General features: G+C 38.5%; 1 protein-coding gene across 4 annotated transcripts in view; it reads left to right on the top strand.

The window, feature by feature from the left end:
• slc12a5a (solute carrier family 12 member 5a) overlaps nt 1-24,672 on the top strand; it is a 191,302-nt gene that overhangs the window by 143,944 nt on the left and 22,686 nt on the right. For all 4 annotated transcript variants that reach the window (XM_040007004.1, XM_040006997.1, XM_040007012.1 and 1 more), the window contains exons 4-10: nt 6,391-6,537; nt 16,279-16,333; nt 17,292-17,422; nt 20,696-20,943; nt 21,379-21,590; nt 22,389-22,556; nt 22,846-22,944. In XM_040007004.1, coding sequence (XP_039862938.1) covers nt 6,391-6,537; nt 16,279-16,333; nt 17,292-17,422; nt 20,696-20,943; nt 21,379-21,590; nt 22,389-22,556; nt 22,846-22,944 — 1,060 coding nt within the window. The remainder of the gene's footprint in view (nt 1-6,390; nt 6,538-16,278; nt 16,334-17,291; nt 17,423-20,695; nt 20,944-21,378; nt 21,591-22,388; nt 22,557-22,845; nt 22,945-24,672) is intronic.

Here is a 24,672-nt window from a genome sequence, read left to right as displayed (position 1 = left end):
CTCCAGCTTCCTGAAGGTGTTTTGTCTGCGATATGTAAGCGCACACAGGCTTTCCTTTAATAACATACCTGTTGTTACAAACTAACCTCAGCCCACTTTGTGCAGTGGCAGCAATTTTGAGTCAAACAACAAAGTGCTGATGGCAGGGGTGCCTTTCTGCCTGCAGCACCTAAGTGCTAATGTATATTACACACCAAGTCCCTGAAGGACCTGCCAGGGGAAAGGCAGTGTTTTTAATTACAGGATTGCTGCTGGGGTGAGAAGGAAGAGAACTGAAAAGTTATAAGAAGACCTGAGGAAAAGTGAAATTGTGTCTTAATTATCCTAAATGTGTGTTTTTATTTTGAGTTTCTTGGATTTTAGTTCTATGAATTTTAGAATTAAAATTTATTTCTCTGTTTGACTTTAATACTACCCCTACTGTTTGTCTGTTTTTTTCATTAAATAAAAATTGAACCTTAAAGCAGAGTTCAGTGATACTGTGCTGTCTTTCTGACGAACAACATAACATATATCAGGTGCACACAGACCAGAGATATACACTAGAAGTAAAACCACCTCTTAGATAATATATATGTAGTTTTACAAATATGAGTCCTTTCAAGGTTTACACTGGGTTTGTCTACGCTGACATGCAGATGATGAGAAATGCTCTCTGCCACACACTGAAGGGCACAGTGAGTAGCAATCTTATTTACATACCCTAGACAACTGACAAAGTGTGCCGTTAATAATAATCATATAGTGGGAGATATGACAGAGATGAATGGGGTTTGTTCTCAGCTGCTCCCTCGAGCAACCTGCGGAGCCCAAGATGTGGATCTTTGATTAAAGCACAGCAAGCCTGAAAGTTGAGAGGTTCCCCGCTGCGAGGATTAAGTTGTGCGAGAGGTGAAGCTGTAGATTACATGTCAGCCATATTAAAGACAGAGTGTACACACACAGGGAAAATATAACAAACACCTTATGGAAAAACTGAAGTGTCGGATTAACAACAGTGCAGTTTAGATTTACTTTGTTAATCTTGCAAATAATAGAACAAGAAAACCAGAGGGGAACTAATGATTATTTTTATAATCTCTTCATCTACTACTCTTTTTGTTGATTAATAATCAATATAACATCTAATCCTGCAGCTGCAAAAAAAAAATTAAAAACATTGAATTTCCAAGGACATCTTGAAGAGGCTTGTGTGAGCAAATGCCCAAAAACAAAAGAAATAATTGACGAATATTTCTGATTAAAATTGCCACTGATGATAATTCAGTTGTGTTAGCCAAATAGAAATTTGTAATCAAAAGCAAAGAAAACATTAGGAATTACATACAGTGCTAGGCTATGTGGTAAACCAATGGAAGATTGACTTATGCTGGAATCAGTTGCATTTTTTTTTTGTCTTCTAATGGTTATCCAGTCTTTAAAATACAGAATATAAAGCTGCTAGCATGCAAAAAAAAAAGTTTACCCACTTGTCATTCTTTTACAGCTCTCTCAGTTGGTGGAAGTCAAAACACTCATCGGTTGCATGGCTGGTTCATTGTTTTGTATCACACTTGTTGTTTTGAATGCTGTATTATGTCAAGTTATGTCAGCTAGAAACTTAAAAAAGTTAAATATCATGATGGAGCAAACACTAATCCGTTGCAGTATTATCAGCCTATTCTTAATACTGTGTGGGTTCCATTCATGTCCTGACTTCTCTGTGGTGTCTCACAGTCAGGGCTGTGCAGAGAGGTTTAAAGGGCGGCGTGCTATAAAGTGTAAAAAGGGGCACATTTGAACCAGTGATACTCATTTGTTCTCACTATCCAATCTGGTGCAGGGCCCAGCTTATACATTTTTAAACTGTAGAGATACAATAATTTTACTGCTGTAAAATCCAAATTTTGTCTTATTTAAAATATAAATCTAATATAATCTGCTTCTTAATGTATGTTCTTTAAAATACAGCGTGTGTTTTTTAATATATTATAATTATAATAATGCATAATTATGTGGACATGCATATTAGACCGTTTTTTAGTGAAATATAATCCCTCCAGAAAGGCAGGAAAAGCCCGGTAACTTACTTTAAAACTAAATATGTTCCCTAAAACGGTGACAGAGCTACAGACCCATGACAGCCTTACACGGGTAGCCAGCAGCTATGACCAGCACTACTTGTGCAGTTAATAAAAGGACAGGTAATGTTTGTCACGCTGTTGCACACACAGCACGCTCGTTTGTTTCAGTTCGTCAGCTGCAACAAGACAACGTGTACGTAATAAGCCAATACTCCTGGGTGCTGTAGACTACAGTGTGCGCTGTACACCTACTTACTGGTTTTGTTACATCAGTCTGTGTCTCTGAGTTAACTTGTGTTTCTCCTACAGCTCCGGACCGCTAAAAATGCGCGTGCTCTTTGTGAGCTCGTAACCAGCGCGTTCTGCCGTCAAGGGCGATCATTGGTTAAATGTGATCATGTGACTGATGCAAGCGAGATCCTTTTATTTAGCCAAACTGTGATTAATAGTTTAAATATCATTGTTGAGGGGCACAGACAGGACTCCGCACGCACACACACATTAAAAAATAACAATAATAATTTTTTTTTAAAAAGTTGCCTCAACAAAAGGGCACTTTGGGCACCCATCAGGAAAGGGGCGGGTGCTCAAGCCCCTCTAGCCCCCCCCCCCCCCCCCCCCCCCCCCTCTGCACGTGCCTGCTCACAGTGGAAAGTCAGTAGATCTGTTGGGCCCTGGGGGTGGCAGAGTGGGGCACCAGCCCATCAGGCTTGTTCAGGAACATGGGGTCTGGTCAGTTTGTAGAATGGATCAATACCTGTCATGTAGCATATGACCAGTTTTGTCCACTGACAGGTAAGGTATATATAATCAGATACTGAGATATGATATGATATGATATGATATGAGAAACTGAGTGCTTCTGGTGAGGTAATCAGGGGCTTCCAAAGTGATAACCTTGCTAATTGCATTTCCGAGTGTGAGCACTTGCTCTGTTGTTTATCTAAAGGAAATTAGAAGATAATTATATTTGTAAGACCTGCTTGGACTTGCTCTGCCTCTGTCTCTCCAGCTCTGCCTCTCTCATTCTGCTCCTCTCTGCAAACAGTACATTATTAATGCTGGAAAGCAGGCCTCTCCAAACAAATCACATACTCTAGCATCAGACACAACATTATTCATTTGATGTCAGCCACTTGTCAGGATGATTTGATTAAAAGTCTGGATTATGAATTCAGCATCTGCTGTCACTTCCCCGTGTGGGCCTCGTGGTTTTAAGTTCTCCATCTTGTGTAGTGTCCATTTGCTACAGCAAATTTAATAACCCTTGTTGAAGAAATATATTAGAGGCCATGACTGATAACCGCGAACCACTTAAGGTTCTCCCCAGAGCACATCATTATTTCATCATACATTTTGAAACCAACGCTGAACTTGAGAGTTTAAAATACGTAATCATGGAAGAAACACTTTTATGTGAAAAAGCAAAAGCTAAGAGCTCCCTGCTCACGTAACTGTGTGACACTGTTTCCAAATTAGCCCAGACATACTGTAACCTTTTTGCGCGTGGCTCTTACTGATTCCCCTGCAGTAAGCTATTAGCTATAGTTCAATAAATCGACAAAACCAGATTTTCATTAGAGTGTTGAAATAATGACTTATTATGCTCATTTTTAGCTCCATAATTTCAGCCATAATATTTTGCTGTGCCTCGGTACTGCCCTCCTGTTTATCAAATGTCTGCAATAAGACGTTTTAGGTCTGTTCCCCCTCCCCTTATGCCAACTTTATTCTGATTGCCACTATAAAACAGAAGGTTTGAACAGCAGGTGGGTGGACCTGTGTTCATAACCAGTCTGCATGTGATGACAGTATTAAGGATATCTGCTTTCACTGATATCATACAGGGCCAAGAGTAGGAGCAGTCTAAAGCTTGAGCTTTTTTAGCTCACATGGATTACATGTTATTGAAATTTTGGCTGTGTTGCTATGATCATCCACAACAGTAACCGTAGATTATGGAGTAAAAAAGGAAAAGTTAATATCTCAGCTTTAATGAAACGTGTAACTGTTCATGCTGAGTACCCGAGAAAGATTTGTCAACATGATTTTTGGTAACAAAATGCTGCTGAATCACCAGCACAATTTATTTTTTGTCCTAGAGAATCTCATACATTTTAAAAGAACTTCTACACATAAACACATATTTAGGTCTCCTATTGTCATCAGATGCAAGGTCCTAAATTGTGAACGTTGGGGTTTCGCAATGTTAGAGTTTCACCTTATTATCATTGTGACCAAGACATCTCCTATGATAATATTTCCAAATCTATATCTGTACCAAATTACCCAAAACAGGCCATTATTTACAGAATTGTCACATTAGTATTATGGGCACAATATTGTAATTTCATTCAAGTTATCAGGTACTTGGGTATAATATAATCATTTGTTTTGTTTTAATTATAAGCTTCTTTGATTTTTATGTCCTTATGTTGTATCAAAGCCATAAGTCTGTAAGCACGTTGCCTGCTGAAGTTCATTTTGTTTTACAACCCACAAAGCTTGTGAGCAACAAGATACATTTTTGGGTGACGTGGTGATTTATTAGGAAAAATAATGAAATTACTAGATATCCAGCGTTAAAAATCAAGGGATAAAACTTAAGGTAACACAGCAGGGAGGTGATAATGAGCCAACCCAGGCATGTCTTTATCCACACCTTGTCAGGTGTGAACAATTAGCAACCTAAAGACCCTTGTACTGTCACTTCAAGGGCAGTTACTGCTGACGATGGGGATAAAGTTAGGCCAAATTAAACTATCTATGATTCAGTACTTCCTATCCTAACGAAAGTCTTTGGTTGTACGAGTAAAGCTCAGTAAACACTGTGTGTATAATTATATAGACGTGATGTTCCCAGTCTAGCTGTAATTTCCCATTTGAGATAAATTTTTATCACCCAGCTGCTGTTTTGTTTTTAATACTTGAAACATTTTTGTAACCTTTCTGTGTACTAGCATCTTTTTAACTCAATCTACAGCTAATCAATCCTTTATTCATAATTTTAAGCTGCATTTAAGTGCAAACATGCAGCAGAGAAGCTTCGTTCATGTGTCTGTGATTTAATGATGTGACAGTGAAGGTCGCTTGGTAAAATGGGTCATGGCTGGATACTAGAATAATTACCTGTCATTGGCCAAGCTGTCCTCGAGCAGGAAATTAATATTTCTCTATTATGTACAGGGTTAGCTGCTGTGTCCTTCAGATTTAATAAATGCCATCATGACGGTACAGACCCACACTGGAAACACTCATATACTGTTCATTAACAAATTCATGCAAACGCATTCACATCAAGTGCATCCAAAAACCTTCGGCAAGAGAATCCTCCTATTAATAAATAAGAAGTGCAACAAAATACGTCGTGATTCTCCGAGCGTCAGTAATTGCCTTCAATAGATCAGCCTTGAGCACAGAGCAGTACAGAGCAGCTGTCTTTGTCAACTGATCCACACCAGGGACTGCACTGCAGCACCAAGACACACAAACACCCAGCCTGTAAAGAAATACAGTAATATTTCATGCATTCATTGAACAGATTGGTCACATGGCTGCTTTCTGATCTCAAAGTTTTCTTTATTTCCTGGGCTTAAACTGTTTTTGTAGTCAGCAGAGGATTTGGAAGCAGGAATGTAGGAGAGACATATATTTAAGCAAGAGGACTGAAAAGTATATTTTGGCATAGAATTTGTAAGCCTTTCACATTCTTTAACTCCAGTTTACATTATGTCTTCTTACAGCTATCCTTAAAATAAAAAAATAACCCAAATGATTATAATTTTAAATATATGTTAAACTACACTAACAAGAAAAAAGAGCCTATAATCAAAAGCGTGTGTTTGCAGTAAATCAACCCGCTAATGTGGCAACAACAGCGAATTCAAGCCAAAGTGGCCTTTTTAAAATCACAAATTGGGCCTTTGAAAGTAATCATCTGTGAAGTCCTATGTGCCTTTTTCCTTAATGGCAATGTGACCATCGGTTCAGTGTGTTGCTTTATTGTTTCGGGTCTTTGCACGTGTAAAAAAAAATAGGCACATAACACATACTGCAAACTGTGCTTCCCAGCATGCACGGCTGATGTGTTGACTTTTATTGATTAATATATCTGCCAAAATGCAGCAGGAGTCATTCAGTGGGTGCGGCGCATCTGGTGTGGAATGCTTATAGCGAGAGACAAGCTAAGCATTTACATCTGGAGTCTGACAGCTATCTGAATTTTAATGTTATACAATCTAGATTAAGTACTTGGAGAAACTTAAACTGTAACTGTGCATGAATAATGCTCAGGTGTCTCTTTCTTCTCACCCCTCTCTTCTTTCAGGCTCCCCAGCTCGGCACACTGATGGGCGTTTATTTGCCGTGCATCCAAAACATCTTCGGAGTCATCCTGTTCCTCAGGATGACCTGGTTGGTGGGAATCGGAGGTGTCATTGGGACTTTCATCATCGTTTTCATGTGCTGTACCACAGTGAGTGTTGTACATTCTTGTAAAGTTTAGCCCAGGTTCATAGTGAAAATTCAGAATTTCACACGTTTTATAAAGTGCAGCATTCGTGGAGCGTAGCATATTGTAGAGTGGAAGGTAGCAGATGTAGCAGAATTTATTGTTCAGCAGTGTAAGATTGTTATCACCATTATTGGCTCTGGTGAGAACAGCAAAGATTAAGGACCTTGCACAGAATATGGTTGGAGAAACAGAGGATATAAATATGTTTATAATGGTTCAGTAATTTCTGTGTTTTGATTAGTGAGCAGTAGCTTTCCATTAATGTGGTGCCATACTTTGAATTGCAAGTAATTACTTCTCTGCATTAGCCGAAACGGCTTTCTTTTTTATTTCATCCAAAAATAGTTCGCCAGGGGTAGTTTCACAGTAAAATTGGTCATACAGCTGTTGTTCGGTCTCTAAATAGAATCAGTCTCCTTAGTAAGCAGAGTCAGCCTACAATACACACAATGTATCTTTGTTTATTTTTCACAAAGATATCCCCCTTATTTTAAGGATAACAGCTTTGCTGTAATGTGTTTGAACAGCTTAAATGTTGACATTCTTTCTTGGTTTTAGTTAAGCACAATTTCTTTGCTAAACACATAATACAGCCCAACCCTCTTTGCTCTACAGTTCTGTACCGATGTATTGTATTGGTTTATGTCCAATAGAAAACTTTGTCAGTCTGGTAAGGTACCACCCCCAAGAATTTTTAATGTGTTACATCTACAGAAATATGGATAGTTGACCCAGTCGTGGTTTTAAACGGCAAGTCTAAGGTTACAACTTACTTAAATGGAGCAGTGTGGTCAAAGAATAACTGCAATTATCTATATAGGGAGTATAGTTCACAGACATTTCCCTCTTAACAATGTGGCATTCAGCAGTAATAATAAAGTGACAAACTGGCAAGTGTTTTTAAACTAATCTTACATGAGATAACATTAAAGGAAACCAGAGTGTTGAAGATTGTTTTGTTTGGTAATTTATTTCAAACATGTAAACAATATACAGGTACATTTAGAGAAGGAAATAAGAGATAAAAAAAAATACTATACAAAAATCAATACATTTCAATATAGCTACCGTTCTGATTAATTTACATGTTGAAAGGGAGTGGGAAGAAGTAAACACTTATTCAATCCCACCCCTTTGACATAAATTATCAGTTAATATTTAGTCAGCTTCCTTACTGATATAATTTGTAATAAAAAATAGTGACAGATTTCTGATATACTATATACTATATTATCACATCATGAATTTTTTTTAAATAGAGACATTCACTTAATTTCAATATTTTCCCTTTCTTTATAGTTCGAGAAGATCATATTTTTATAACTCTTTTTGAACTGTTTTATGTTTGGACATTGCTTTAATTCCATATTCACAGTGTTCCACAGTTTCACTCCATGAACAGAAACACAAAAGCTTTTTCTTGTAGTACGTACCTTCCCTGTTTTGAAGTTACAAAAACCCCTTAAATTATAGCTTCCTTCTTTCAAAAAAAACATACTCTGAATATTACCTGGCAGTTCTTTATTTTTTGCTTTGAATAGAATTTGTGCTGTTTGGAATTTCACTATATCGTCAATTTTCAATATTTCAGACTGCAAAAATAGTGAGTTTGTATGTTCCCTATAACCTGCATTGTGGATGATTCAAATTGCTTTTTTTTTGAAGAGTAAAAAGTGAATGTAATGCGGTTTAATAGTTGTTGCCCCAGACCTCTGCACAGTAGCCTAAGTATGGTGAAACCAGTGAACAGTAGAGAATATGAAGTGATGTTCTGTCGAACACCTGCTTTGCCTTGTTTAGTATTGCAATGCTACGTGATACTTTGGAATGAATATATCTTACGTGAGCTCCCCAGTTAAGTTTTTCATCTATTATTACCCCCAGAAATGTATTTTCACTGACTCTTTCAATATCAACACCACTTATTTGAATGTTAGCATTTGTATTTAAACTACTATTTCCAAATAACATAAGTTTAGATTTATTCAAATTTAATGAGAATTTGTTTTTATCTAGCCAGAACTTCACTTTACTTATTTCATTAGTCGTATCCTCCAATAAATTCTGCACATCATCACCAGAGCAAAAAATGTTTGTATCGTCAGCAAAGAGAACCATTTTTAATACTTTGGACACTTAACAGATGTCGTTAATGTACAAGTTGAAGAATTTTGGACCCAAAACTGACCCTTGGGGTACACCACAAGCAATGTCCATACATAAGGAGCAACCACCATTTAATTTCACAAACTGCTTCCTGTCACCTAAATAACTCCGGACCCAATCTAAAGCTACCCCTCTGACACCATAACGTTCCAGTTTTCTTATTAATATATCATGATCTATAGTGTCAAATGCCCCACGTTTTATAACACTGTTCAGTATTTCCCATAATCTTTTAATATTATTTCTATTTATATCTAATTGCTTCATATAGTATTCCTTTTTACTATATCTAAGTATATTAGTTAACCTATTTTTATACCAAATTCTTTCCATATTCTGAGCAGCGACAGTTCACTTGAAGGTGGCAGGTTTATATTTGAGGACACAGGCGTTAGCAAGATTATAGAGGATCCTAAAATGTTTTTTTACGTCTTGCCAAGTCCAAACAGTGCTGAGAATTACATACGTAGGTTCCTGATACTAAGAACGTTCACAGAGGTTTGAGATGTATGAAATAAAACTTCTTCTTCTGTATCGGTTTAATAAGCAGTTATGGTTTTTTGTGTTATCGCTCTTTTCAAAAAGCTCAATTTTCTGAAAATACTCATAGTTTAGAGTTTTGCAGTTTCTTGTTTTCGAGACATAGAAGAAGCTACTTTCGGCTGCTCCATTATTCACAAGGGGTCTCCACAGCGGGTAGCGCCGCATGTTTGCTTTGGCAGATTTTTACAGCAGATGCCCTTCCTGACTCAACCCCCAAAGGATTTGTGTCTCCTGAACTAGGGATCTTTCATTTATTAGATGAATGAAAGCCGCTGTTTGTGAGACGTAGTATCTATTTTTATTTGCCAGAATGGTATCATTGACCCTGCACCAAATCCAGCAAAGTAGTGTTAAAGTGAAATTTCAAGAGAAGAGGTTTTAATCATCTTATTTTAGCCTGTGTAATGATTCTGGGTCTGAGTGAAGTGTAACGTTGCAGATCACATAACCAGGTTCCTTTTGTGCTGTATAAAGAGCAAACTGCCTCTCTGTCGATGATCTGTTTGTATTTCACAGACCCCACACGTTCAGTCTGTAAAAAAGAACAACATGACACACTGTGATGCTCCCTGGTTCCCTTTAATGTCACTGCCACAGAGTCATGTGTCAGAGTGACTTTGGACTGACACCCTGCCGTGGCCCTGAGACTCGCATTACATAAGACTCTCCCACAGGATCGAAGTCGCTGCTGTCAGTGGTCTGGCTGGCTTCTACAAGATGATCGTGTTTGATGCATTTGATTGTCAGAGAGCATATACTTGGCCTCCTCACTCAAAAGCTTAACATCTCTATTCTGAAGGGTGTTGACTTAATTTACTGTCTCTGTTGAAAACTTGACAATGCCCTGCATGAGAGCTTTCTGTCAGACAACACAGGCGCATCCAGCCTGAGTATGGCTTTTCAGTGGATTGCCTTGCTAATTTTATTGTACATGACAGTTTAATTAAAACTCTGTGGTCTATAAGATGTAAGAGCTGTGTGTCGTTCCTCTGATTTGCATTTTGGGTTATGGACTTTATGTTGGTTTGTCTGCGAGTTTGTGCAACCTAGATTCTCCTCCAGCTGAGTATATTTATAGAACGACCCCCTCAAATCCCAAACACTGCCTGCACAGACACATGCTGCGGCCCCGTCATTTTTCTGTGTGACAGTATAGAGGGCATACTGAATGAAACAGCATATTGATAGAACATAATATGTAATTCCATGTTTGAGCCTGATATCTTAGTAATTACCTCTAAAATATAGATACTGAATCTCATCAGCTTATTATTTTTTTTCCATCAGCATCATAAAAATATAAATAATTAATAAAAAGGGGATAAAAAGATTTTGTGTGGTGCATGAAAAAATACAGCACTCAGTTTTATGGTGGAAAAAATAGCAGGAGAGAAAAAAAAAAGGCTTGGAGATCAAAGCTGGTTCAGACACAGCTTGACAGGAAGTCGTGCAAACACACAAACACATTTGCAATTCCTATGCTTCATTTCTTATGCTTTAACACACACATACACACACACAGAGGAATCAGTGCTAAAAAGTTCCTTACGTCCATTTACTAGAATAAACTCTGAAAAACATCTCTCAGTAATTTCGTCTCACTGTTTAATATCACACACACACACACACTTTTTATCACTCACACTGAGCTCATTGCAGAGCCCCGGGGCGATAAGCTCGAGCGTGAACGGTGTGTGAGAAACCCCCACCTCTCTCCTCCTGAGCTCCTTACATAACCACCGAGGCCTTCAGGGGCTCTCAGCAATGAGCGCGCGCGCGTGTGTGTGTGTGCATGTACATACGTGTACGCAACGATGCCCACCTGAGTGAAATCCACAGGAGCCAAAGTGCGAAGGAATCTCGCATGTTGTAGAGCTTAATAATATACAGCAGGACCCCATGTTTTATTCACTTCATGGGATGTCACTGACGGTGCACTTTTCAGGTGCTTAATCACAGCTGCACATATCTGCAGCTGTCAAACGCTCGCGCCAATATTTTTCTGTCACATCTTGGCGGAACGTTAACGAGCCGCAGTGCTCCGACATTCAGGGAATCGTTATATAAAGAACGCGCCTCCGTGTGGAACGGCTCTGACACATTAAACCATTAACCATGAAATTATACGCGCAAGCCACCATTTTAAAAATCAGTGCTTTGCTGCAGACAGCATTCTCCAAACAGGGACGCTCAAACGTGTGTACGTCGTACTGGTATATGAGTCTTTTTACCCCAGATAATGAATACAGGCTCTTACCACATTAAAATGAGCTTTAATATTCTAGATGGAAAGTCATCTGTTATTTGGTCTTCCTCATTACTTCCAGGTCTTGAATCCAAATGCTGTGAGGGGAAGGGTTGGATGCCCTCTGTCGTGACTCATTTAAATGCTTAGGATGCCTTTCTCGCTCATCTCCTCATATTTTACTCTTTCGCTTCTTCAATTTCTCCAAGCCTTTTCTTTTTTCCATGTTTCTGTCTCATTATTCCCTTTCTCCTCCTCCTTCTTCCTTTGATTCTATTCTCTCTCTTGCTCTCATTCTTATTCTATTATTCAATTTTTGTCCTTTTTCTGCCACGTCTGTTCTTGTCTCACAGCATAGCACAACAGCATCTCGTCCTCTTACTTATAGTTTCCATTCCCACCATCACTCTGAAAGTGAAAATCACCTCAATCACTGTCATTTGACATTGGTGCCTTCCATAGTATACCATCCACAGGGATTTCAAGTGATGAGCAGCACCCTGAAACTTCTGTGCTTTTGTATGTCAACTGATGAAGTTGTACCTCAAAAAAACAATTCTGCATTTGTGTAATGAAGCACGATAATGAAGCACGCTCTCAGGGCAAGGCAAAAGCTCCAGTCCTGTCGAAACCAATTTCCGCTCAACTGTAAGGTCAAAAAAAGACCAATTCAGAATTTGTCTGTAGCTTTGGGAAGAAACAGACCAAAAGTGTCCTTTGGGGTCATCACTGGGGAGTGTGTCAGCTGGCAGGCTTTTCTTAAAAATGACTTTTTTCACCAAATACATTCCTAGGGCTCATCTGTAATCATGATGGCTTAGCAATTATTCAGGCCTTGCTACCATTCCGATTACATTTTGAAGGAAAACATCTCCTTTGTGCGAAATGTAAGCTGTGTGCTGTTGTATCTCATGTGGATGAGACAGATGGTGGGGAGGTCTAATCTGGCCTTTCTACTGGCATGCTTAAAGCCTAGAGGGCTTGTGGGTACATGTGAGTTTGGAGGCACTGACTCCAGGATTCATGGAGAAAGAGAGAGTTATAAACCAGAGGATGTTCACTAACGCAAACTCTCAAACCATCACAGTTTTAGGTTACCAGCCTGAAAGTGGGACAATAAAACAGGCCACAGGCTCTGGGTCAGTGGGAAGAAAGATTTTGCCCATCCTGCCTGCTAAAACAGAACATCGCTGGGTTTTTTTAGTGCCACTCTTCAAATGTTCTGCGAATACAGACATGATTTGGTCATCAAGTGCTTGAACTACAGAGGAATCTGTGTTAGATTTAGTTATTAGATCTCCAGTATCTGCTTTTGATCCTATGTTGTGGTCCATTTGGGTCTGCAGGTGAGATCATTGGAGATGAAAGCCAGGCAGTTTCTCATGCATGACTTTTTCTGCTAGTGACCCTGTCTGCAGTGATGCCCAAAGGGTCATTTAACTAAAAGTGATAAAAATGGTATTTCACAACAGTGACAACAACAAAATCATCTGCTCTTCTGTTGCCACTTGTGGTGGTTCAGTCAAACAAAACAACATGTGACATTAATTGCACATCAGCAATCAATCATAGATTGAAGGTGAAATTATTCATCTAACTGGAGACAAAATTTGAGTTTTGAAAAGTGATAGTTGCTACTTTGTCTTGTCTGCAGCTGGTTGTAGACAAAATCAACGCAGAATCGATCCATATATCGATACAGTTTCCACTGAAACACAGATAAACCTCAAATAATTGGTTGCTTGACCTAATCGCCCTCATTCATTTCCACTCCTCGTGCCTGTCAAGCCTTCTGTTCTCATAGAACGCACGATGAGGCTAACAATATTGATACTGTCAGAATTTCAACTCCAAATTCTTGTTATTTTCAAAACAGTGAGTTGTGACTTCACACAGACAAAAGCAGGCTTCTCATTTCAAGCCGGTTACCTACTGATATTGCCAGCTGAAATCGCAGCTGTCACTAACATGCTCAGTTTGTCAGCTTTAGTTTTCTAATTATATTTCGCTCCATGAGCACTGGTTCACACAAAGAGCTTTGATAAAGTCTTAAATTGGCACTTGCATAAATAACTGGATCTAAACCTCTGTTTCTCAGGAAATAGTCAGAACTCTTACATAGCTACTCCTTCAGACTGAATTGAAAGAGCTGTATTGTTTGCTGTGCTTCAGACTAGAATTAACGATGTATATCTTCAGAATGAGATGGCAGAAATAAGATTCTGCTATGAGCATAAATTACAGTGCAGTACTTCTTGGAAATTAAAACATATAGACCACCTTCCAGACTCATAGTAATTGAAAATCACGTATCAATACAAAACAGAGCATGTGTTTTAAAGACAAAGTCAAAGGGGGGGTATAGTGTATAATTTACCTTTAATATTATTGACATACATAAAATTCAGAGCGAAGCATTACTAAAGCACTGTACATCAATCCTGTTTGGCTGCACCGCCAGCACTGCAAATCAGACAAGTGCATTGCTGGCTTTTCTGCATGGGGATTCAGTGATTGGGTATGCGACTGACTACCTCTGAGTGGCTGCTGCCCACATCAGATAAAACACTTAAACAATTACTGTCTTATCTGCTGTGGTGGGAGAAGGGTTTCTGGCCTCATTATGACCAGATTAGAGTGAGAAACAGAGCCCAACTCACTGTTCACTCCTGATCATCAGTCCACTGGGCCCTCAGGTGACACTAACCACATTAAAGTCTTTGCAGAGACAGATACAATAACAGTTAAACATAACCAGCATGGTTTCCCGTGGCTGGAAAACCTCACTCCAGTGTAGCTGAAACAGAAACTTTGAAAAGAAACAACCATTGATTGTTGTGGTAAATTAATAAATAATAATAAGTAATTGTTCTGTAAAATGTTGCATTTATTAACCACTTTTCTTGTCAGTAACAGAATTTACTGTTGTTCTTTTTTACCTTACATTTTAGGAAGGTGATTACAGTTTAAATGTTACCCAGGACAGACTGCTATTGCACTAATGCTGCATGCAAGCACAGATTGAATCAATAATATATATAACTTTACGTTCAAAACTCAACTAATAATAACATAATAAACTAGAACAACTAATTTATAGAAAAGCCCCCAAAAATAGGAGAAAGTGAGACATGTTTTAGGCAGCCAGTTCTCACATTTCGTCCTCGCGTTTCTCTTTCTGTGTCTGCCTCTGTCTTTCATGTGCAGACAATGTGAAAAGACACTCAGAAATTCAACAATCGCAACTAAAAGAATAATGAAATCTTAATGCTGTCTTTGTACTGTCAAACACACTCTCCCGCTCTCTTTCCCAGTCACTCTCAGTGCTTTCACGTTGTCATTTTTTATTTCTTCTGAACCATTCTTCCACTCTCTGCGTACATCTCTCCCTCTTGTCCTCTGCAGGCCAGTCGGGACTCGCGCTTTGTGTTGCAGGCGACTGTGATAGCCGTGAGCTTCGCTTTACCGTGCCCTTACATATCTCAACTCGACAGAGTTCCATAAGAGTTGTCGCTGGATGTCTGAATGTGCTCTGACAGCTGTTGACAGGCCCTGTGGTGTTATTATTTATCTAATCAACGAGCAGCCTGTCCGTTCTTTAATTCTATGCTGGGAAAATTCATTGCTTGGTGCTGGTATGAAGGACTTTACCTGGAGGAAATAAAAGAATTGAAGTTTGCTTAAAAAGAATCTGATAAAATGTGAAAGTGAGGACAGAACATTAAAACAGTAAACGATTTTTAGCAGTGCCAGTGGCTCTGGTGATGGCAATGTCAGGCAGCCTAATTCTTTGGGGGCTTCCTGCTCAGAAATGGCCTTTGGAGTTAATTATACACATAAGCATGAGTGGTCCACTTACAGTAAGGCCAATAAGTCTCTGTTGCCTTATTTGACAGAAATATGTGCATTCTTCCTGTTTGTTTCTGGTCATTTGATAAACAAAATGTCTGTATTTCGTGAATAAATACATCTCCAATTACAAAACTGGAGTAGAAAAAATATTAGAATATTGCTGTTGATTTCCTTTCGGCTCTGCTGAAAGCCTCTAGGAATGTGCTAAAAATTCTTCAATGCAGGAAAGACCCTACTCTGTCTTTGGTATCCACAGAAAAGCCTCATTAACGGTTAGATGGACTTCCATTACAATTTTTTTCAGCTATCCATGGTAGCAAGAGGATAAACTAATGACTTGATGGATCAGGGTTATCCACTAACTTTTCAACATGCACTATTGCAGCAGCACAGAGGCAGGCTTGTGCTGAAATATCTTGCAGGGGGTTTGAAAATGTTTCACATATTCGTACACTGTGTTGAACTGAAATAGTTCCAATGACTTTGACTGACATTAACTGCTCAAGCTTTAACATCAAGTCATGTATTTTAGATGTCTGACATTTAGATTTATGACTAAGTTCCCGCCACATCCCGATTAGTGTGATCTCTCCTTTCGGGTTTTTTTTTTTTCCAACTAACTTGATTTGCACATATAGCATTGTGGTTGCGAGCATTGAGCTAAATCAGACTCTTAGTTTTGTTTTTATTTTATTACTTAGATTTAGTTTACCAGTTTCATTTCATTTTTGATGATATAAATAGCCATGACACCTTATTCATTGAGGTTTAGTTCACAATTTAAGAAAACAATAAATGGTATTCTTCAGAGTTGAAAAGATCAAAAACTTGTGTGCGTAATTTGCAAATTTGATCTAATTTCTTCTTTTCCTGCTCCTCTGTCCTTCTCTGTGTAGACCATGCTGACTGCCATCTCTATGAGTGCCATCGCTACCAATGGAGTAGTGCCAGGTGGGTGAGCAGACGCTGGCACCACACAGTCATCGCTGTTTGAGTCTGTCCGCTTCTAAATTTCTCTTTTCGCTGATTGCTTTTGGCACAGTACACCCAGCGCAGCTTGATATCTCCAGAAACATTAAAAGCTTTAGTCTGGGATCTTGTGCACTTTAGCTCCTTGTCACGCAACATTATTTACACAAAATAAAGCATCAGCCAAATGCTTGTCATGAAGATCTGCATCGGCAAGTTTGTATCTGTACACAGACACATGAACGTGCATATGCAGGCTAGCTACATTTTATAAGCGAGTTTACATAGTAATGATGGCCTGCGTCTTACCAGTTGGTGTGCATGCAGCAGGGGTCAGAGCAAATTACAGGCTTTTAGAGAAGTGTGGAAGTGTATGCCAATTATAACTGTCTCTGTTATAACCGGTCCCAACCCTTGTGCTGCTCCAAAGTGCTGATTAAGGTCTATTTATTTATGTTCAGTTAATTTATTTGCACACTGCTTGTGCATTTGTGTATAACAGTGTGATAAGATGCAATAATAAGAAAACCTTTTCTAGCAAATTCAGCAAAAATTACAACTGTCAGAAAGCAGTCTACCAAAATAAAAAAGCATTACAGAAAAAACTATTTTCTATCATTAATGTATGGAAATCGTTTTTTAATTTTAAAGAAATCTGCTGGATATTCACTGGTGTACACAGTGGACAGTTTTTTAAACATCTCCCTTGTTCTTTGTTGTCAAGTTTCTTTTATTTGATTGTGTAAAATGTTAGTCGTTAAAAGAGACAAAATTGAAGTGAATGTCTGCACTCACCATGGTGACATGCTAATGTCAAAACTAATTAACAGATACAAAAATATATGTATGGTTCAGCATGAGATGTCATCGTTTAGTCTTCTCACAGACAAAGTTACCCATTAAATGAGTACTTCAGAGTGATTTTGTGCTGTTCGTGTAGCTGGAGGCTCCTACTACATGATCTCCCGTTCACTGGGCCCTGAGTTTGGGGGAGCGGTCGGAATCTGTTTCTACCTGGGGACCACGTACGCTGGAGCCATGTACATCCTCGGAGCTATTGAGCTCCTCTTGGTGAGAATGACGCCCTCTTTGTGTTCACTCTCTCTGACTTTGTTAATGTCATCACCAGGCAGTAACATGTTAGCTTTCTTTTCTTTTCATTAGTGTAGCATAGTTTATTAGTATTTAATGCCATAATTAATATTATGGCATTTGTACCCTCAGACCATGCAAGTGGTTAAAGAACAATAATAATAATAATAATAATAATAATAATAAAGTCCTGGCCACGTTGTTCAGGTCTCTGTCTTGTAACAGCTTCACCTCTTTCTGCTATTCACCAATGTTTAGAAATGAAACACATGTGTGAAAACAGCTTATCTGCTAGTGTCAAACATCCAGCCTGGAGTGTGGAAGGACCATTTAAAAGTTGACTCACCCCATCGTGGCTCAACCAATCAGCGATCACCAAGTCTTAGATGGTCTTATGAATCATATTAAGTGATGCACTTCTCCTCAGGTGAACTGCCTGTTTTGAACCACTTATTTATTCTGGAACTGATTCTGGTTAAATGCTCGTTTTTTGGACGTTTGTAATACATCCCAAACAGCTGCCACGTTTATTTATTTATTTATTTATTTATTTTTTGAGTTCACTTCTATGTGAGTGAGAGAGAAAAGCGTCTAATATCCTGTCTATTTGAAATGACATCCATTTCAAGCTTATTCATCCGTGATGTCACAAGACCACGATGACCTAAAAGAAAAACGATGTGAGCTGCCAGGTTAGTAGAGGATGACCACTCAAATCACAGCGTTTTCTTCCCTGCAGTAAACCCTCCAACATCACATTTTGACAATTTTTACCAAGGTGATAACACTGTCAGACCCACAACTCTGAGGGGAACTTTGTTGTGCTCCAGTGGCAAAATATTACCCTTTAGATTAAATTATAGTGGTAATATATAAAAGATTTTTGCACCATGTTGTTCTGGTCCAAGCAGATTTGAAGCCAACATTGGAAACGTTTCAATGGTTAAAGGCAAGGAGCCAAACAAAACCGCTAGCCCAGAGGTATTTAAACATTAATCACTAATGTGTGCAGGGAATGTGGCTAATCTTTTCTTTCTTTTCTTTGTTTTAACCAGGTAACAACAAACATTTTCCAGTACTAATTTACAATTTTGTTTTCACGTGATTGTTCAGTGTTGTAATATAAGCTTTTATTTTTTTGCTTGTTTGTTCATTTTAGAGTGAGTTTGTTTTACCCTTTTCCAATCTTCATATTAAGTGTGTGTCAGTCTTCTTGTCCAACTCTAACAAGTGTGTATTTCTCCAAATGTCAAATTGCTCCTCTGAAGGTGTCCTATTATGTGCATTTCCAGATCAAAGTGTGTATTCCTGGACTCTCGCAGAGTAGCTTTGTATGATTTACAGTTCAAAATAATCCTTGTTTATCTTTCTGTCTGACTTGGTGTTTGACTTTGGCCACAGTTAGTATCGTTATCTGCCTTCATAATAGCATAATATCTCCACTTTAAATATATATTAAAAAAGGATGATTTGATAGATTTACTCCTGTAGCTACAATGACCTGTATTGCTTGTTAATCTCATCCATGCTTGTTACTATTTTTGTTGTTCAGCAGAAGGAATATGATCCCTCGTTTTTAATCCTGCCTGCAAACCTCTGGTTGACTAAATTTTTCTAAAGAGGGGAACAGTTATTAGAGAGTACAACAAGTCTAGTATAAATAAATAAAAAAAAAGAAACCATAAAATCCTTAATTTAAGTATATTCATTGAAATTTGGGGGGGGGGGGTTGTTTATTCCAACTGGTCAGACCCACATCAATGAAACTTCTGATATTCCTGAAATCCAATCAGTGCAAAGTGAAACAAAAGAAAATGTTACGCTTCTAACGAATACAAAGCAGAGCATTTGCATGTTCTTCTCCTTTGGTTGATTTTCATCATCACTTTGCTTTGAAGCTATTTTCTTGTATGTGCTCTTCAATGTGAATTCTGATTAGTTTTTGAAATGGCGCGATCTTTCATCTCAATCTTTCGCTTCTCTCCTCCTGTTTCTCATTCTCCTCCTCTGCCTTTCACTCCACACTTCTTCCACTGCAATGCCTCCATGTTGCATTGGATATTGGGTAATTATGCAAATACTGCATTATAAGGGATGAAGACACTGCCTGAGTAACAGGATCATTCCTTGAAACAGCTCTCATCACTTTGGTCCACTGTTATCAACTGTCATTTTTTATTGTTAATAATATTATTCTGGATGCCTCTAATGGATATGGAGTTTGATCGTGTCTGGAGGTTAATTCTGTCTTCTGGGTCAAAGCTGGCTTAGTTTCCATTGTAAAATAACAATCCTTGCAGAATTGTAAGGAGCGGATCTTGAGGAAGACTGATTTGAATATGTTTCATCCTTCCACCCAAGTCAGGAACACAAACTGATGCTGCTATTTTAGGAACCATGAAGAGTTCACCGTGAAGCTACGATTTGTTTGCCTAGTGATGTGCTGTTCTTAGCATTCAGCCAAATGACCGAAACCACAACTCACTGCTTGTTCTCTTGTTGCTCTTCATAGTGATAAAGAGTGTTCAGGCTGAGAGAAAAAAGACACAAATTTCCACACTTATGTAACAGCCTTGCAATGAATCATCTAAACCTGATGACAGATAGTGACGGTCTAATTAGGGGTTTACCATCTATCTTCTGACTATTCTTAGACTGACCCGTAGTAAAAGTGTAATAATGGCAGTTAATGTTTAATATTAATACCATGCTTGAGTTGTTTAATTAAGAATTAAAATAGCAGCCAGTAGTACGAGTTGGTGCTTCAAGCTCCAGCAGAGGACTTTTAATGTGACATCCCATATATTCACACTTCACAGAGTTGTCCTCTTTTACTCATCTCATCCCTCATTGCCTTTCTCACCTTTTTTATTATATCCAAGCAAGCAAGCAATTTATTTATATAGCACTTTCAGACAACTACCAGGAGAAAACAAAGTGCTGTACACTTGACGTGACACAGAAAAAACGATACATTAAATTAAAAAAAATATATATATACATCTTTCTTTTCCATTTAGCAGCAAACAGTGAGGTAGAGAGGCAGGTTTGTAACCTGAAAACTGCCAGTTTAAATCCCCAGACAGGCCATAGAAGGTGAGGAGTGAAAGTCGCACTTCCAAAACATGTACCACTAAGATGTCCTTGAGCAGCAATGATATTTTCTGGATTTTTTTTTTATGATAAAAGTACTGCTGATTTCCCTGGATACATAAAGTCAAAGATAAATAAATAAGCTCCTTTCCTCTGCAGATCTACATTGTGCCCAAAGCAGCCATATTTCCCCTGGAGGGCCTAGAGGGTGCTGAGGCCGAGGCCGCCCTGCTTAACAACATGCGCGTGTACGGGACCATCCTGTTGACCTCCATGGCCACAGTGGTGTTCGTTGGCGTAAAATATGTTAACAAGCTGGCACTCGTGTTTCTGGCATGCGTCATTCTCTCCATCTTGGCTGTCTACGCCGGAGTCATCAAGACCGGCATGGATCCACCTGTATTCCCGTAAGCAGTTAGAGCCAAGATAATCCAATATTATATAAGCTGAAATGGTAACAAAAGCCCAGACTAACACACATCTTATCTACATGCTGTTTTAGAAAAAGCAACACATAATTACATGCTAGGTTTGGAGAACATGCCATTATTATATCAGTGGTACAAAGGCACCAGCACTAATTTGCCTTATTTTTTATTTTACATATTTAAAAATGAGATGAATTTACCTGAAAACTAAGTGTTATAATGTGATACCCATCATTGTTTTAACCTAGGTGTCAATAGATGTCAGAAAACAATTTAAAACAACAGATATTGTTTAACTATAAAATTAATTTAAAGAAGAAAAAAGTCCAAATAAATTGTTTACATCAAACACGCATGCACAAAAGTCGCTACAGCAGCAGTATTTCAAAATTGTGTGCTTTTCTATTCCTCTAGGGTGTGTGTTTTGGGGAATCGCACTTTGGTGTGGAAGTCCTTTGATGTTTGTGCCAAGACCATTGAGACAGCTAATGGGACAGTCACAACCCAGCTGTGGCAGATGTTCTGTGATTCACCTTTTCTCAACGCTACCTGTGACAAATACTTTGTTGCCAACAATGTGACTGAGATCCAGGGCATCCCTGGGGTCACTAGTGGAATCTTGGCAGGTTGGTTCATTCGTTTTGGATCCAATTATCATCTTTCCATACTGCTGAGTCACTGACAATTCATTGGCGTTCTTTTCTAGATTTCTTTTTTTTAATGAAATGTTTACGATAAAATACTTTCTTAGGTCTGAATGTCCTGTTTTTCCCATTCATCTGTTGTTATAGTACTGGAGTGTCCATCAAGAAACACTCCAGTACGAGCAGCTTTAAATGTTGTAAAAAGAACTTAAAAAGTTGATTCATTTTTCTAGATATTTGCTTTCAGATCTTTTTAATAAATGTTAAAAATGGTGATTTAGTGTTACAAAGACAAAGTAGAGCAAACTTATTTCTTAGCCTTGGGCTTCCTGAAACCCTAAGAAAGCCCACAGCTAGGCAAACCTTGTTTTACCCTGGTGTAACAGTAAACTCTGAATTAAGGAGTCACACTTAAAAGTCACTTTAATTTTTTGACTTTATTTTTTAGAGATAAAACATATCATATTTTATCTCCCATTTTTAGGGGGAGATAAAAACCTCCCAAATCCACCTACTCAAGCAAAGTAATTCATGTTTCTGTTTTCTGAAAGTATCTTTTTTTTTTTACTGATTTTAATAAACTAATTAGAAATTGTAAATAGTGACTAACTCAATTTTGAATGGCTGAAGAATAAAGTAAATTTGTTAATTAGTCATGGAGTTCAGTCACCAATTGAATATTTGGCTAACATGGAAGGATTAAAAACACCTATTTTCAGGTTCTGTCTGCATGAATATTTTAATTCTAGTCCTCTCTATGCTTCTTCAATGCCAATCCAGATAACCTGTTTGGAAACTACTATGAGAAAGGGGACCTCATTTCCAGGGATAAGATGGAGTCAGTGGAAGACCAGGACGATCCTCTAACCAACGCTAACCGCTACGTGTTAGCCGACATCACCAGCTTTTTCACATTGCTGGTTGGCATTTACTTCCCGTCTGTGACAGGTGAAAGCATAAACTCTTCTGTCCACTTAGTTTTTTCTTATTGTTGTTCATCATTGACACATTTATTAATTTGTTTACTTATCAGTGTGCTGCTGAGTGATTCTTTTGTTAACCATCTGAGAAATGGCATCCCTGGTGTTGTTCTCAATGTCAGACATTTATATTTATTCAGCTTGAGTGAGTTTAGCTGAAATTACTACATTCTGCTGTTTGTAGCACACATGTTTTTCTATAGTATGTGCACAAATCTCTGATCTTGGTAACAACTGTCACTTCACTGTCTCTCCAGGGATCATGGCTGGATCCAACCGTTCTGGAGACCTGCGCGATGCACAGAAGTCAATCCCCATTGGAACAATTGCAGCCATCACCACCACCTCTACTGTCTGTATCCTTTAACAACTGCCGTGACGGCAGTTGTTATGCACACACACCACTGCATATACAGTGGGGAAAATAATTGTTTGATCCCCTTCAATTTATACGTTTTCTCACTTATAAAGAAATGGAGAGTTTTTATGATAGCTTCCCTTTAACAGAGAAAGATAGAATATCAACCAAAACTCCAGAAGAAAAAACGATACATAAAATTCTGACTTCATTTGAATGTCATTAAATGAAAAAGTATCTTTACCCCCAAACAAAGTATGACTTAGCACTTGGCAGAGAAACCATTGTCAGTTTGATGTAGCTGGTCACCCAGTTTGTACACCTAAGGAGGAATTTGCCATTGTCTTGGTTGTTACTTAATAATTCGAAACTCCAGCTCCCTCCAAAGATTCTGTATAGGATTGAGTTCTGGAGACTAGCTAGACCACAGGTCAGCAACCTGTGGTTCACAACCCATATGTGGCTCTTTAGCTGCAAAATGTGGTTCATGAGCCATGGGCTAGGATTAGAGTTACACATATACCGGTTTATTAATTGATTCTCTCCCAATTACAGCCATCATCCGCCCATCTTCCAGTTGTGCTGCTCTCTTTCTCCCATTGTCTGGTAGGAGGAGCTAAAATGGCTCTTCTAATGTTGAAAGTTGCAGACACCTGCACTAGGTCATTCAGTGACCTTAATGTGCTTCTTCTTTAACCACTTCTTTGTTGCCTTGGCAGTATGTTTTGGGTCATTATCATGGTAGCTGACCCATCCACAACCCATCTTTAGTGTTGTGGGTGAAGAAAAGAGGCTCTTGTCCAACATTTTACCACCCATTGGCCCCACAATCCAGTCAAGTCATCCTGTACCATCAGCAAAAACAGTGCCTCAAAGCATAATGCTTCCACCTTCATGTTGACTGGTGAAATGGTTTACTTTGGGTCCTATTCAGCATTTCTCTTGCACCAAACAGGAAGGATCAAGTTGATCCCAAAGAGCTTGATTTTGATTTCTTCTGACCAAGACACCTTCTCCAAGTCTTTTCTGAGTTCACTGGAAAACATCAGATGGTCCCATAAATGTGTCATCTTGAACAGGGAGACGGCAAGACTTTAGTCCATTACAGCGTAGTGTGTTACCAATGGCGTTCTTGGTGACACTAGTCCCAATCGCCTTCAGATCATTAACAAGTTCTTCCTGTGTAGTTTTGGGCTGATCCACCATCTTTCACATGATCATCCTAACCCCCACGAGGCAAAATCTTACATGAATAATCACAGCTATTACCTTCTCACCAGGCTTCTTGTTGGTGGTCTTGAAGCCAATTCCAGCCGTGTGCAGGTCTAGTCTTGTCTCTGACATCCTTTGAATACTCTTAGCTCATACCCATGGTAGTGGGACGTAAGACTCTGTGAAATGGTGTTGCAAGTTACAATTATTTAGTGATTGATTATAATCTGTGTGCCACATGTACAATACTTAAACAAATACTGACACACAAATATGTAATGATTGGTTTTTTTTCAATATTTCATTTTAAGGTTTCTCTCCATTAAAATGAAACTACCATAAAATTAGAGAATTGTCATTTCTTTGTAAATGAGGACCCTCTCAAATTCAGCAGGGGACTGAATAATTATTTCCTAACTGTACCTATATTTTATGTCTGGCCTTGTTGTGATCAAACTTGGGATAATGAATTTGTAGTGGTATTTAAAACGGATCAGTTCATAAAGGACACTGT

This window comes from Simochromis diagramma, unplaced genomic scaffold (genome assembly GCF_900408965.1).
Source record: "Simochromis diagramma unplaced genomic scaffold, fSimDia1.1 OVJJ01000320.1, whole genome shotgun sequence".
In the NCBI taxonomy this organism is placed as follows: Eukaryota; Metazoa; Chordata; class Actinopteri; order Cichliformes; family Cichlidae; genus Simochromis; species Simochromis diagramma.
The sequence above is the reverse complement of the archived record's forward strand: the minus strand, read 5'-3'. Positions and strand labels throughout refer to the sequence as shown.